Source organism: Thalassophryne amazonica, chromosome 6 (genome assembly GCF_902500255.1).
Source record: "Thalassophryne amazonica chromosome 6, fThaAma1.1, whole genome shotgun sequence".
NCBI classification, from domain to species: domain Eukaryota; kingdom Metazoa; phylum Chordata; class Actinopteri; order Batrachoidiformes; family Batrachoididae; genus Thalassophryne; species Thalassophryne amazonica.
Genome location: NC_047108.1, coordinates 115195581 through 115212268, shown reverse-complemented (window position 1 = coordinate 115212268; position 16688 = coordinate 115195581). Strand labels below are relative to the sequence as shown.

Sequence of the window (16688 nt, the reverse complement as noted above, 5' to 3'; positions counted from 1 at the left end):
TTGTAGATTCACTTTTCCCAGCCTGGTGCAGGTCTACAATTTTCTTCCTGGTGTCCTTCAACAGCTCTTTGGTCTTGACCATGGTTGAGTTTCATCTCTAACTTGTCAACTCGTGCAGATAACATTCTGATTATTGGTGACTTTAACGTTCATATAAATAAGTCTTCTGATCCCCTCTGCAAATCATTTATGGAAATTGTGGATGCATTAGGATTTCGGCAATGCATTCGGGACTCAACGCATATTAATGGAAATACCCTGGATTTGGTTCTCGCACATGGTATTGCTGTCATGAATACTGACATCATGCCTCTTACATCAGTGGTCTCTGATCACTCACTTATTAAGTTTACAGTTTCGCTGCTGTGTTTATTGGAACAAAAATCTTATATATCACTACGGTGATGCATCAACTCCTCAACTAAGACTGAATTTGAAGCTAAACTGCCTGATGTCTTAGCCTCACATTTGGCAAATACCCAGTCAGTAGACAGTCTTATGGATAGTTTAAACTCAGTGCTCAAACTACACTCGACATGATTGCGCCACCTGTGTTAAAACCACGCTCCCCCAAAACACAGTCACCTTGGTTCAGTGATTACTTGTGTGACCTCAAGCATAAGGCAAGAGGTCTAGAACGGAAATGGCGTAGTTCAAAATTAGAAGTTTTCCACCTTGCGTGGCGTGACACTATCTTAGATTATAAGCATGCATTACTGGCTACAAAGCGGACCTATTACTCTGATTTGATCAACAAAAACAAGCACAACTCAGAAACTTCCTACTTTTCAGAGTTTAAAACTCTGATAAGACTGAAATGATGGCTCTTGGTCCAGTGAGACATCGGCATGAATTTGACCAGCTAATGCTTAACCTAGGCTTGTGTGTCATGCATCACACTGACAAAGTGAGGAACCTTGGGCTAATTTTTGATCCTACATTGTCCTTTGTCCTCCACATTAGAAATATTATGAAGACTGCTTTTTTCCACCTGCGAAATATAGCGAAGATTCTTCCCATCCTGTCTATGGCTGATCCTGAGACCCTGATCCATGCTTTTATCTCTTCTAGATTGGACTACTGCAATGTTCTATTTTCTGGTTTACAGCAGTCCAGCATTAGGGGTCTCCAATTGGTTCAAAATGCTGCAGCCAGACTTTTGACAGGAAGCAGAAAGTTTGACCACATTACACCCATTTTGGCGTCTCTTCACTGGCTTCCTGTCCCAGTGAGATCAGATTTTAAGGTTCTGCTACTAGTCTATAAAATTGTTCATGGACTGGTACCTCCCTACCTAGCTGACATAATTAAACCTTACGTACCAGCCCGGGCTTTGCGTTCTCAGGGTGCAGGACTACTTTGTCTCCCTAGGGTGAATAAGAAGTCTGTGGGTCACAGAGCTTTCTCTTATTGTGCCCCTGTTCTGTGGAATGATCTCCCTCTGTCAATAAAACAGTCAGATTCTGTGGAGACTTTCAAGTCCAGACTTAAGACACACTTATTTTCCCTTTCGTATGGCTAGCATACGGGTACAGTTTTGTTTTACGCTTTTTACTCATTTCATTTTATGAGTAACTGGAGCAGGCCGCGGCCCCAGCTTTACCTAAATTCTGGGTCTTTTAGTGACGTTTAGGGCTAGTGGCCGGCGATCACCTTAGTATTTCTTGTTTTTCTTGTTGTTTAATGCTGACCAATTATACAGTATTTCTTGTCTTTCTCATGCTTGATTCTGTTTTTTTCTCTCTGTTTAAGGTGCAGCTCCATCTAGAGATGGGTGTGGTATTTGTGCTGGAGACCCTCCTGTCCTGTGCACCAACAGCATTTCCTGTATATTCGTTTTGTGAATTGTTCTGTAATTTATGTCTATATCATGGCCCAAGCAGAGGGTCACCCCTTTGAGTCTGCTTGAGGTTTCTTCCTCAGAGGGTGTTTTTCCTTACCACTGTTGCTCTGGGGGTTATTAAGGTTAGACCTTTCTTGTGTGAAGCTCCTTGAGGCAACTCTGTTGTGATTTGGCATTATATAAATGAAAATAAATTGAAAAATTGAAAAACTGAGTTTGGAGTCTGACTGTTTGAGGCTTTGGACAGGTGTCTTTTATACAGATAACGAGTTCCAACAGATGCCATTAATACAGGTAACAGGTGGAGGACAGAACAGCTTCTTAAAGAAGAAGTTACAGGTCTGTGAGAGCCAGAAATCTTGTTTGTTTATGTGTGACCAAATACTTATTTTCCACCATAATTTACAAATAAATTCTTTAAAAATACTACAATGTGATTTCCTGGATTTTTTTCTCATCTGGTCTCTCATAGTTGAAGTGTACCTATGATGAAAATTACAGACCTCTCTCATCTTTCTAAGTAGGAGAACTTGCACAATCAGGGGCTGACTAAATACTTTTTTACCCCACTGTAAGTGATTTCTGCATTTGCTCGTGTTGCCTCAGCCACACGCATGCACACATACACACGTACAGTACGTTCGTGTGCATGGACAGAAATAACACGAGGAGCACACTAACCGTTTATAATCAGCTGTTCTTTGCAGGGAAAAACTGAGGATTGTGGTGCATTTTGTCTTTGCACTAAGTGATTCAGTCTCCTCTCACCTTCTGAAGGCTAAGCAGTCATTAGCCACCCTGACCAAGGACGTACCAAAGCGCCACTCTGTGGCCATGCCCACGGAAACAGTTGTCAACGGCAACAACCAGGAGTGGGTGATGCAGGCGGACCTCCCTCTGACTGCCGCCATCAGACAGAGCCAACAGACGCTCTACGTGCACACGGCACATCCACCCGACAGACAAGGTAGGCGTGAAGCCAAGAACATCCAGAGTGAAAACCGTTTCAACCTCATAACTCACTCATAAAGAGTTCGTTTGGATGACTCGGTGTTTCCTCATGTTACTGAGTTGAAGTTTGGTGCTTCTGTTGTTCTCTCAACACGTTACCGTTTATCATCTCGTCTTGTTTAGTCGCGGCGGTGCGGGTGAGCCCGTGCCACTCACGTCAACCCTCTATCATCTCTGACGCCTCGGCGATGGACGGAGACCGCTCGTCCACGCCCAGCGACATCAACTCGCCGCGCCATCGAACTCACTCCCTCTGCAATGTAAGAGCTGCCCACCACTGCACCCTCCCAACTAATCACTTCCTTCATAGTAGCTGACTGTCCTGCCGCCTGTCGTCTCCCACATTTGATTTAATTGATGTCAAACTGGATTCCGGTGAGTTCTGGCCGCTAAATATGTGCTTGTCAAGTGTCACCTCTCCTTTGTGTTGTGTTGGTTAATAACCACTCAGCGCCGCTTCTGATTCTGAGCACATCTCCTCACATTATTTTTTTTCTGCTTTCCTCTCTTTTCTCAGTCCCTAGAAGATCTGGAGGAGGCGAAGCGTAAGAAGAAGAAGGAGAAGATGGGCCTGGGCTCTCTGTCTCGTGTCTTCGCACGGGGAAAGCAGCGCAAATCCCTCGACCCCGGTTTGTTTGATGGTACTTCAACACCTGATTATTACATAGAGGAAGACGCAGACTGGTAACACGCATGTCTGAGAGAACCAGCAGCGGAGCCCTAGTGGCGGTTAATGGGAAGACAGCTTTGTGTGCACGATGAGTTCTGTTGAAGGTGTTGATGTTGGCGTGTGCAGACATGTAATGTGCATGTGTGTGTGTGTGTGTGTGTGTGTGTGTGTGAGAATCGCGGTCCAGGGCCGTGTCAGAAGCCCGAGGCGCGTCTCGCTTGGCTGAAGTGTGAACCTTACTGAGCAAATTGCACCTGTGTGGATGTACAGTCTGTAAATAGAGTGGACAGTGTCAAACAGCTACGACGTGGATTATCTCCTGACGTCCCAAACAGCTGTGATCGGATCTTTTAATTGTTCTTTATGTTTTGATTTTCACTCAACTGAAAACTTGAAGGACTGCTGTAAGTGTAAATAACAGTTGATGTGCACTTTGTGCTTGTAAATGTCTCCTGATCCTGAATGCTTTTTGTTTGGACATGCCCCCCTCCCATACCTATTTTTTATTTTTTTTTCACTGAACTCCTCCCTGTTGATTGTCCTGCTTGGTCCACCCCTCTCTAACACTGCCACGATGAGAACAGTTTCCTGTAGGCAGCATGCAGACTCCTCAAATCCACCGCCAGCCTGTCACTGTTCAGAAACGCACTTTACCGTTACTCCGTGACAAACACAGTGGTCACAAACCCGTTCCAGGAAGGGCCAAAAGGGGGCAGGATTTCAGACTATATGCGACTGCCACCACACCTGCTCCTAATCTCCATCATAGACGTGATGATGAGATTATTCTCTGCAGTGATCCCTAACATTATCCAGCAGGTGGCAGACAAGCTATCAGTAACTTTAACCACAAGCCAAGTCACATCTGAGATCATGAGCTGGCGCCATGCTTCTCCACCTCCACTGACACCACAGAACGGCTTTGGGTCCTGGATGTCAACCACGTAGGTAGACAACCGGTCCCTTCCCACATCTCTAAAATAACTATTTGTCTGCCACAGCCAGGTGAAACGTGGGCATCCCCTTGGTCTTCTGCAACCACTGGGGTCTTCAACACTCAGGCAACTATGTGCTGGATAGACCACCTAACCACGCCTGCACCTAATTTCCATCATGCATATGATGATGAGATTGTTTCTTGCATCAGTCCTAGACATGTCCAACACCTGCTCCTAATTCCATCATAAATGTGATGCTGAGATTATTCCCTGCAATATGTCCAGCAGGTGGGAGATGGCACACCTACTCCTAATTTCCACATGCATGTACTGACACAATTATTCCCTGACAAGCTCAGAAATTTCCAGCAGGGTGCAGACAAACTGCATGTCAGTACAACCACACCTGCTCCTAATTTCATTCATTCGCATTGGCTTTCGCCAAATCATCCAGAGGAATCTGTGGTTGCAGTGAAAACCTGGACCGTTGGTGTAAGTGAACCTCAGCCTGGGAGCTCAGCGTACTTCACACGAGCAGAAAAACCTCCTGGAAGAGTTTGTGGGCATCAACTTTCTATTGGCGTCTATTGAAGGCAACAATCTCCTTCTGTCATTCTGTTGGTTCCAGTTCCAGTTCTGGACTATGAACCGATAATGGGAATTAGTTTAAATTTGTTATTTTCAAGCAGAATGCACTCACATTTAATCCACTTGCAACAAATGTGAACTTTTGATGACTGAAACTCCATTTAACAACAGAGACACAAGAATCCATTTACATTAATATCAGGGTACTTAGTCTCTCCGGTTGTTTTATCGCTTGTGCACGTGGGAAGTACATTTAGCTCCAGAACAGACTGTTAGTCACGGCCTTAAAACTAAAAGTCTTCACACAGAATGTGAAATCACACAAAGGTTGCTGAATAAATATTCACAGAAAATGCAAGTTAGTTCTGATTAAGTAGCAGCTTCACCTCAAACATTCAAACCTGTGAGGTAGACGAAGATAACTAGGGGACAGTGACCTGTTCTTAAATGTCCTGAATAAGAAGAGATTCTGAGGATGTCCAATCATGTGTCCTGATGGGCAACCACCCAATCAGACAACCAGACCATTCCAAACGCCAAGAAACAGCAATCAGTTCCTCACAGTCAAGTGATTTGTTGGTGCTACCTTGGCCTTTTTCAGTTTCTGGGGTCCTCAGCATTGAGGCACCTGCATGCTGGATCCCGTGTGGCCATAACGTTGCAACTGATGTTCTCTCACAGTGTAAGAAGTACACCTCAAGTGAGTCTCCCAAACTAACCACTCATTTGACACTAAATCTTTTCAGCAGTACCCAGTGATCTTGCAGACAGATCTTCTTGGATTAGCTCACTGGTTAGAGTCCAAGTCTCACAACCAAGACTGGAAGCACCGGGACCCTGAAGATATGGACAATCATTCTCCTGGAAAGAAATCTGTATCATTGAGCACCTCTGGCTTTCAAACTCATGATTGTGTAAAATGTTCCCAGACATCTCTCAAGTTCCTCAGCCGAGGACTTGGAGACACAGAAGTCAAAGAATCTGATCCAAAACAAGTGCAAACTCAAGAAAATCCAACTCCTCACTCAGCTTTTACTGTGCAGACATCACAGCATTATCCTCGAAGTGAAGGTCAGTGAACTCTTCCTCATCAACCAAGGTACCAAGACCGCTGGATTCCAGGTCCTGACCCCAACACCATGTTCACCAGAGCATTGAACACAGAGCAAATGCCAAAATTCACTTGGAAGGTGTTAGACTCCACCTGCTCTCTGCAAAGCACTCACAGTGCTCGTGTATAAGGTGGTCATGATGTCCAGCAACTTGTTGGAGATCCGGCAAATTTTCAGGATGTCCTACAGAAAAGCCTGGTTCACAGAATCAAACATATCGTCGCACAAGAACTCCTACTGGTATTCATGCTTGAGTTCACTGGGTCTCGTAGTGCCAGTTAGGTGACTCTCACCTCTGCTTGCTCATTTAGTTCATAGACAGCAACATGTTGGATTCCTGTTTCTGTTACATTGAGGCAAATGCATTTATATGCAATTTTCATATTGCATTAATTCCTAAGAGTGTGGCACCATCTTTTGGTGGTTGGACTGAATTACAAATGAGTTACGTGGGAACCACCGACTAACATGTTGGAAGTTAATTAAAGCAATTAACAATAATAATAATCAAATTGCAAATTCTTATTCAACTCTGCTGCCCCACAGAACAACAAAAAGTCAAAAAGGAAATATAATAAATATATTTATTTATCTGAACATGTTATTGGCACATAATGTGTGACTTGTGCACATTGCTGAATCCCAAATGCACGGTGAAAAAAAAAAAACAACTGATAAAACACAAATACCCTTTTTGTGGACATGTTGTTGAGAAAGTGTGTAAAAACAAAAAAAGAACAAAAAGAGAGGGAGGTCAGTTAAAGACTTCTAATGTTTACTCATGGAATTGTGAAATGCAAAGATCAGTTTCCAAACTCGGCCCTGTGGTTTTCACGAGGCGGCCTCATTAATGTGCAAAATCCCAAAAGAACGTTTTAAAGTCTTTCTACAAGGCAAAGTGCAAAATGTCATCGCATTTGGAATCTTAAAGGTCAAACCAACAGGCAAAAATCCTTAATTACTGCGTTTATTCAGAGGGAATTGCGTGTTTTCACCCGGTGGGATATCACCATGGCAACGCTTCTATCCATCATCATCGTCGTTGGTTATCGTGGTCAAGACGCCACATGAATATGCTTTTTTGAGCTCCAAAGCAGGCATTAAATGTGAGATTAAATTAAAAGTGCGGTTAAAAATACGGTTTTAGGAGCTTCATCAAAGTGAGGTGAAGGCAGTAGCGTCGACCATGACCTCCTGAACTCGCCAAAAGTTCTGAAGCAAGGTTCAGCTCGTCACTGAGAAAAAGCAATTAACTCCATCCCGAAAGGTTAATCGCATTTCTCCGAGCAGAAGAATGAGTAGAATCACTGGATTATTTGCATCCTCTGATGGGAGTCTGCACTGCGCCGCAGGAAATCCATTCTCGCCGTGATGTCAGACTAACTCTGGCTGTTTGTCTGGCTCACCTAGAGAACACAGTCCAGGCCCAGACGGATTACACGGGGAACCATATTGAAGCACCGAGCGCTCGTGGGAGCAATTTAACCTGTCATATCAGCCTACATTTTGGACTCGCTCATTTCGGATTTAGAGGCAAGTCGCCATGGCGACTGAAAGATAAACCATCATGTATTAAATTATACAAGAAAAACAGCCCAGATAAGCCCCCCGCCCAATCAATTTTTAATGAAGTGTTTGAAAAGCTGGGCTAATTTTGTTTTTTGTTTTTTCGTTCCATCAATCCCGTCCCCATGGAGAGAAAACGCACATATCAAATTTCAAATTATTGTATCCTTTTTGAGCCAAGGTCTGTTTGTTTGTTTGTTTGTTTGTTTGTTTTGGCAGATATTTTACTTTTTGCAAATGAGATAACATGACATAAATGAAATAAATATAATGAAAAGAGTTTTATTTAAAGTCAAAGATGTAGGCCTCAGTGGTGGGCTTCTATTTTGAGGTCCTGAGATGTTTAGAAACTTTTAAAGGCATGGCAACAAAAAAACTACACGCAGAAGAAATAAATGAAGAAAAAAGATTATTTTAAAATATAATAAAAACGGTTGAATTTTCACGTGGCTGTCTTTTACCTGTTGTTTGTGATGTTTGTGTGTGTGTTTTCATTTGTTCTTATGGCTTTAATCCAGATTCGTCCCCTGATTCTTTAACATGTCCCTGCAAAAGGACTACATCCTGGAATGACCTTTCTTCTCTTGATCACTTTGAACTCCTTATTTACCCCCCCCCCCCCCCCCCCCCAAAAAAAAATTATTTGTACAGAGATTAAAGTTTTGTATAAAATGCCAACTTTGTGGCTGTGGAAAAAAAGCTATTTACACCCAACATTGTTATGTCGACATGGCGTGTTTGATGACGTAAAAAAATAGCTACATGCTAACCACGGTTACCGTGAGTGTATGCAGTCACGCTAGCCATGTCCCTGACGGTTAGCATCTACTGCAGTTATCATTATCATTTGCTAACTTTTAGCATAACCACACATAGGCTGTCCCATTTCAGGGGCTGCATACTTCTAAGGCTGCGTCCTGCAAAGATCTAAAAAATGCATATAACATGACAATCTTTCATTTTGTGATGCGAGCACCAAATCTGGTACAATTCAGAGCTCTCAAGTCTCACTCATGCAGAGTGAGGCTCACGCTTTAAAACGGTCCTGTCAGGACTCACACACTCAGCATGAGACTCAGTATGTTGTCACGCTCTCATGTTAACGTATGACATTCCACCAAATGACCTGCAAGACAAGATTTGGTGGAAAATAACTCTTTTGGTCTGCTTTTTACAAATAACAAAAGCCGCTAACCACTTCAATTTCCAAGATGTCGGCCATTTTTTCAAGATGGAGCCCAGAAATATGTTCGCCATATATTTGGATAATCTTGATTTATTTCAATATTGTACCTATTAAATCTTGTACTGTGGACTGGGGGGGGTAGAATGGAAACTTCCAGAATTTACTGTTGAACAGATCTTCATTCATTCCCAGCTGTTTGCAGACAGCTGAGAATGCTTAAAAAATGGAAATATGACTTAAGTACGATTCTACATATGGAGCACAAATATTTTAATTTCATGTCGCTAACAGCTTTTTTTGTTTTTTGTTTTTTAAGAAAAGTACTTCTCTGAAGTATTTTTACCACATTTGGTGCTTGTATCATCAACTGAATAATTCTTACACCTATCTTATTGTTACTACATCCTGTCACCTTACAATCTTGACAGCTGCCCAAAACAAGCTAGCATAGTGGGCGGAACTTGAAGTATAGTAAACATTTTTTTTTATACTTATTTATTGTGCTTTACTCATAAATATGACTTATGTATTATTCCACATATGGAGCCCAAAGTTGTCTTTTTATTATTTAATTTAGCAACTTTTGTTTGGTGTAGAAAAAAAAACTGCCAATGTATCCGTCTTGTTGAGAGGATTAAAATAAGGTATAGTTTGTCTCGTTCTGACCAATAGTTACACAGGTATAGAGGCTTTAAAGGTTCAAGGTGGTCCTGTGATAAAGGCTCAGATGTTATTGAAAGTGGTGTCAAATGATTCCTCTGGTCATACTGAAGTAGAAAATGCATTTTAACTGATTTGGTGATGTCACCATTTCCAACATCCAGTGAAAGGCTTGGTGACCCCATAGACCATGTAGACCCTTGATACATTTTGCCATTTAATTATCCAACCAAATACTGTAAAATAGTGCATTTTTGGATCCAATGAGACAATACAAACAACTTGTCATCAGTTTTAACAAAATCTGAGCATCGGGTAAATTTTACCCCAGGATGACCTGAACCATTACTGGGCAATACCTCTTTAACGAACGGTTGGAACCTAGGCAAATATATACTTTTATAATCCTTTAAAACACAGTTTGACTCTATTTAAACTTTTCCCCTGCATTAAACTTTTACCTCCTTGAAGAAGGAGGCAGCACTCTGAAAATTTGAACCCCATCATTTTCTGACAGTCTGGTCCCTATTGAATCCAAAACAGCAAGAATATCAAGTTTAGCACAAAAATCCTACGGGAACTGTTTCATTGACATATCGTACCACACTATTGTTTCTGGCCTATTCTGGCCAGAATATTCTGGCCACTATTGTGGGCACAGCCATGGTGGTCAGTGCTAACATTGCTAGCTGTGCATTTTCTCTGTGCGAGACTTGTATCCCAAGTGGTTACAGGTATGAGACAGTCCTCTAAATGCTCACTGGTAGCACAACCATAGAATCCAGTAGTATTACCAATGTACTGCAGTACTACTACTAACCCAGTAAGGCCATGTGGTGATATAGCTCTATTATCTCTGGTTTTTGTTGACTTTCTGTCACGGGATTTTTGCAAAATTTGAAATAGTAACACAACTCTTTTATACGTACTGTTTGAGATTTTTTGCAAAACCTCATAAATTCGATATCACCGCATGGCGCTGGGTTCTGTCATAGTGTTGGAGTGCAAATGTGTTGTACCTGTAGCCGCAATCGTGGCTCATCAAGAGTCAAACCCGCCATGTTTGCCAGAAAAAAAAATCACGACTATCGATAGCTGAACATTCCACAGTGGAAAACCTGTTCTGTTCTACTGGAATAAAAACTCATTGAAGAAAGGAGCAGGAAAGGAAGCCATTAAAAATGACTGGAACTGAACTTGTGTCATCACACTGTGTCGATAATATTCTGCATTGATTTGACCCCTAACCTTTAACCCCGTCTCCTGGACTCTCAGCACAGTGATGTGACCCATAACAATGTGACCCGCTAACACCGATTTGACCAGTTATTCTGAAAAACGGCTGTACTGGGTTACAGACTGTGTTTGCAGACGGCTGAGAATGCTTCAAAATAAGAAATTAGCACTTCTTCAAGTTGATTTATTGATTCTTCTGTTTTGTGTGTTTTGAACCATTTTAAATCATTTGTGTAATTCTGTAAACTATAATTTCAGGGGCAACAACTACAAGAGTGTATAAATAAGTCTGCTAAGCTCCGCCCCCACTATTATTTGCTGCACTGTAACATCTCTTTAAAAAAAATTATTATTAATGTACATCTTTTGCAGCAGGTGGCGCTGTGAGACAGGAGTAAGAGACCGGGATGTTCTTAATGGTCCATTCACACTCTGACGATTAGCCCGGTGTTTGCAGATGGGGAGTGAAAAGTTGACCAGCGCCGCCAACGTCCACCAGACTCCGCTGGAGCTAAGACGACGTCAGTCGTGCAGCGCTGATGTTCGCTGAGGTCCCCCCAAAAATTGTAACATGCTTAAAATCTTCAACATTCATGCTAAAACATCAGTAAAAGTTGTGCTACTAAGGGGCGCTGCCAGGGATTTTGGGCCCCATGAAAAGAAATCTTACTGGGCCTCCCCCCCATATTATTTTGTCAGTATTGTAATTGTATTTGGGGCCTCTCTGGTCCCCTGTCAGTCATGGGCCCCGAGTATCCTTCTCCTTATTGTCACCTTTTCTGGACCCCTGCCACTAGGTCACTTCTAGTCGTACGCCATTACAGCACCATTCAGCTCCACCGGCCGATGTCGCAGCCTTGACTAGATGCACCACCTCCTCTGGATCCTTTGGCCATGAAGAAATATGAAGAAATGTGAAGGAATATACCGAACCTGATGTACCAGTAACAAGTGATGCAATCGCAGAGTTGCGTTGAGTTTATAGGCAATGTCACGTGACGTCTCAAATGTTGATTTAATGCTCAGCTACGCCCAGCTACGCAAATGATCCGAGGAGTGCGCTACAAATACACCTGCCCTCCAATGGCGGAGGTTACACGACATCCTGTATGAGTCAGTGGACTGTCCCCAAACGTTGAGCTCTCGCAGTACAATGACGCCCTCTACTGGGCTCCATGGACCTGCATTGGAGACATAAAATTTCAGCCCATGTAGAGCATTTTCTCCAGTGTTTAACTGAGATTTTTATGAATCTGCTACATCGGCCACTTCACGTCATAGTGTGAATGGACCCCAAGGCTTCCCATGTGGGTTCTTGGACAAGAAACTTCCTGTGCATCGTCTCAGTCCACCCAGCTGTACATGGGTAACGGCTTTGGCTGGGGAAGTATCCTGCGATGGGCCTGGCTCCCCCCACAGAGGAGTCCTAGTAGACTCCCAGTACCAGCCCACCAGACCTCGTGACCTGTGGAGGACTTTTATGAAGAGCTGTGAAGATCAATAATTGAGGAAGAAGAATTAACTAAAACTTTTAGGGAAGATTTACAAAAGGAAAACACTCACTGTGTTTGTTCACAGGAATCTCTTTAATATTGGGTGAGGCGGTAACATATCTACACAGAGTTAACTGAAAGATAATCATCAGACTGACGTCAGATGTCGAAGTAGTTGATATTCACACTCATGTACAGTAACGTTCAACCAGAGTGTAACTTCTGACCTGACTTGCGGAAGGAACCTCAGAGCAGAACAAAGCATCCTATAAATTAAAATAACACGCTACATCTTCCTCCTGTAGTCCCTCACACCCCCCTCGCCCGTGACACACAGAAAACCTGTCACACACAACACAAAGCGTCTTGATGGAGGCTGTTATAGAAATCACAAAGGACTTTGACAAATCCAAAGATTGCAGAAAAAAGGCAGAACTAAGGTAGGAAAAATGTCCCGGGTTTAGGCTGCGTTTTCATGCAGTCAACGTCTGTTTAACTTGCAGCAGTGCAAGAGGAAGTGCAATGTGTATCCGGCTTTACACACATCCAATAAAAGTGCCACCACAGACTTGGTCTTGAATGCAATGAATCATAAAACTCACTTCAATCACTTTACGGTTTTGTTCACAGATCAGATCAACAACAAATGAGGTGACAAATATGCATTTGCTTTCTGAGTGATGCATCACTATGCAAAAGTAGGGAAACATTTTGTTTTGTTTTTTCTTCCCCCAGAGCTCAGCGGAGTCTCAGTCATCTCAGCCAAAACCCTTAACTGATAATCAGGTTTCGAAAATGAATGAATGGATAAAATACATCAATTCTGGTTAAATTTGTATAGTATTCTGACCGGAGTCTTGGGCTGACTGCTGTTACAGTCAGCAAGCAAAATTCCCCTCTCACTGCAGGTTTGTAGTTTTGTCGACTGAACATGACGCCCTACAATACCCGCATGCAACCACTGAGTGCACTGCAGTTGAGCCACAGTAATGAGGGAAAGTGACAGATACACAGAGGATTTTTAATGAGTTTTCCCATGAAAAGCAGATCATGTCAGCCAAAAAAAAAAAAAAAAAAAAAACTGCTAAAAAGACTCCATAAAATATTTTCAATGCCACTTTCAGTATTTTTCTTTTCAGAATAAGGGCTTAACTTGTACTCTTGTCACATTACAATTTTTCCATTCTTTATAATCTGTCAGTAAACAATGTGCATATGAATGACAGGTAACCATGAGCTGGCCACACCCTGGGAGCACCAATCAATCGGCAAATACCAACTGCTTTTCCCACTTTGTTTCTGTTGCCTGTGTTACGCAGATGAATAAACTGGACCCCAAAATACAGACAACCACACCTTGACTAGGTGAAATAAGTGATTTTATTTGCCAAACGAGAAGCATCAAAGTCCAAAAGCTTGGAATCTGTCCAAAAGGTCCAAAGTGAGAGGGTGGGTGTGGCTGATACAGGAGGTGTGTGAGAAAACTAACAAGGAGTGGATGAATGAGCTGGTATTTTAAACTGCACTGGAGTAGATAACTGATTGCAGGGTCGAGAGGCCAGAAGATCAGCCACCCCCCAGCCTAAGACTCACAAGACAAGCAGAAAAAGATCAAATCCTCACAGCTTCTGGCTAATGTGACCGTAGAGTAAGAACACAGATTCTGCTGATCTCAGAGAAACATTGTTCCACACTGACATCCTTCACCGTATAAAGTGGTTCAACAGATCTTTACTTATTGGATATATCCTGCAGAGGCCAGTGTTGGCACAATATTTCACTTTAAATCATCAACAAATGTCAATAATTCATTTCATCTTGATCCATTGTTCACTGCATAATTTCGATGATTATTTTTTTTATCATTATTCAAACATTTGCATAATGTACATTTTGCAACATTTCTTCCACAGCGCAGGCGTTGTGGTGATGTTCAGTGCAGCACATTCTGCCTGAACGGACTATACTTCCTGCTTTATTTCCAATTTTGAGCGTGAAACTGAGTCTGAATGGCAACTGCAACAGGAACACCCATTACATCAACAGTGGAGGTCACATGTGAGGACACAATCAGTCCGCTGTCTCTTACGGTGGCTGTGCTCTTTAAACACACCAAAAAAAAAAAAAAGAGAGGCAACTGAACTTTCGCTGTGCGAACAAATGACTTCACCCGTTACGTTCCCATGTTATGGCCTCAGATAAAGGACAAAAACGTGTTCACAGTAATACTGCGCCTCGCTGTGTACAATGTTCATCTTCTCACTCTGCTCTCAGTGGCACTTCAAAACGAATAAGAGTGTCTGCCCTGCAGGAGATAACACTGAGGTCACGCAAAGTCCAGCATCCAACCGTATGGAGCTGAGCTGGATGTCACAGAGTTTACGTGGAGTTCTTAATGTGCAGTGGAGAAAAACAGACCGTAGCTGTGGACAACATGCCTCATGGGTCCGTGCAGTTTATATGAATATTCTCAAAGGGGAACTTTGATGTGTGTTTTTGACGTGTGCTTTGCTTTTAAGGAGACTCATAAAAGAATCCAGCTGAAAATATCTGACTGAAGTCATGCTTTCCAACACAGGCATTCACAGACGGCAGATCAGGACACTTCTTCAGCACTGTTCTGTTTTATTTAGGAGAATGAACTCTTACCCGTTGGTGTGTGGTTATGGAACGCCAGATGAGTCGTTGCACATGAAGATACCTTTTGTCTGCAGGTTGTTTTTGCAGTTTCTTGTATTTGCACAACGTCTTGTTCTTGTTTTTGGGTGCTCCCATTGGGAGCAAGTCACAGCAAATCATGTGTCTCCATCTCACTTTGTCCTCTGGTCTTCCTCTTCTCTTCCTGCCTGGTGGCTCCATCCTCAGCATCTTTCTCCAGATATACCCTGCATCCCTCCTCTGCAAACTGGACATGCACAAACGACCTTGCACCTCTTACCTTGTCTCCAAATTGCCCAACCTGCACGGTTCCTTTGATATTCTCATTCATATTCCTGTCCATCTTCATCAATCCCAAAGAAAACTGCAGGTGTGGCGGAGGCCAGCGGGAGTTGATGTGCCTCCAACAGCTAAAAGGATTCTCTGGCCACAAGGCCAGACCCCTGCATGGGTTTTGGCCTCCTGGTTAGAGAGTCCTCCTCCCATGCTGGAAATCGTGAGTTGCATCCCGAGGGGAGCAAGTGGGCAGAGTCAAAAACACAACACAATATTAAGATGCTACACAGTGTCTTCAACTCTGCCACCTCCTACTTTTGTCATTGCTGTTCCCTCTAAGCTGTACAACGTAGCATGTCTCCCTACCACCTTAGAATCTTCCCCTTAGATACTGGGAGATACCATTCTGTCTCAAATCACTCCTGCCACTCTTCTCCATCAACTTCACCACCTCTTCTCCTTGAACCACACCATTCTACACCAACTGAGTACCTCTACCTCTCCAGACCCACCTCAACCTGCTCCCTAATCTCCTTACAGATCACAATTTCATCAACAAACATCACAGTCCACAGAGTCCTGTGCTTGTAAACAAAAATACCTCTTGGACACTTTAGACCTCATTCAAACTGCTGTTGACAATCCAGTATGAGTGGGATTTGGGCTGAATCTGGTTCAAGCCGGATTGTTTTTCTCCAAGAAGTGGGTTGTGGCTGTGGTGCTTTCTCACCAAGAAATCCACCCGGTATGTTCCCGTCCATGTGTCACACACATCTACATCACACACCCATGCTTGCATGTCCAGATCCAAATGCACACACACCTGGACTCACATTTCCAGGCTCATTTCTTCGGTTTGATCCAGATTGAGTTTGGACGTGTGTGTAGGATGAGCTGGATTTGGAAACCAGGTCTGAACGAGGAGGAAGTTGGTTTGTTGTATATACAGTATTTTGTCATGTGAGGTCAATTCAACAGGAGTGAGTTTCTAAAATCATCTTTGCACCCTCATCGTTGTTGGGCTGCTGCAACGTGAGCGACTTCGACACGTCTGAGCTGCTGTCATTCCTCCTCCGCTGGGCTGATTTTCTTTATGTTAAACTCATTTTAGTTGTTCACAATCTTTTATAATTTTGTTTTTGTTTTGTTTCATTGCTCGCTGTGCCCTCCACCACCACCTTCACTCACACCTTCAACTGCATCACCCCCCGTGCCCCCCCTCTCCGGCCACGCCCACACAGACTCAGACAGTCTGTCCAGCCCCACCCGCCTCAGTCTCAGCCTGTCCGACGGGTCCGAGGACCAGCTGGACCGCCTCCAGCAGGTGGAGCTGGCGAGGACGACCCCCATGTCCCAGTGGAGGGCTGGAACTGTACAGGCCTGGCTGGAGGTTGTCATGGCGATGCCCATGTACATCCGAGCCTGCTCTGAAAATGTCAAGAGTGGTAAGG

The 16688-nt window shown here is 43.3% G+C and overlaps 1 protein-coding gene across 2 annotated transcripts in view; it reads left to right on the top strand.

Annotated features, from left to right (window-relative positions):
* The window catches only part of kazna (kazrin, periplakin interacting protein a), a 461830-nt gene that overhangs the window by 432714 nt on the left and 12428 nt on the right, over positions 1-16688 (top strand). For both annotated transcript variants that reach the window (XM_034173197.1, XM_034173198.1), the window contains 4 exons: positions 2621-2810; positions 2978-3114; positions 3372-3495; positions 16479-16687. In XM_034173197.1, the coding sequence (XP_034029088.1) occupies positions 2621-2810; positions 2978-3114; positions 3372-3495; positions 16479-16687 (660 nt within the window). The remainder of the gene's footprint in view (positions 1-2620; positions 2811-2977; positions 3115-3371; positions 3496-16478; position 16688) is intronic.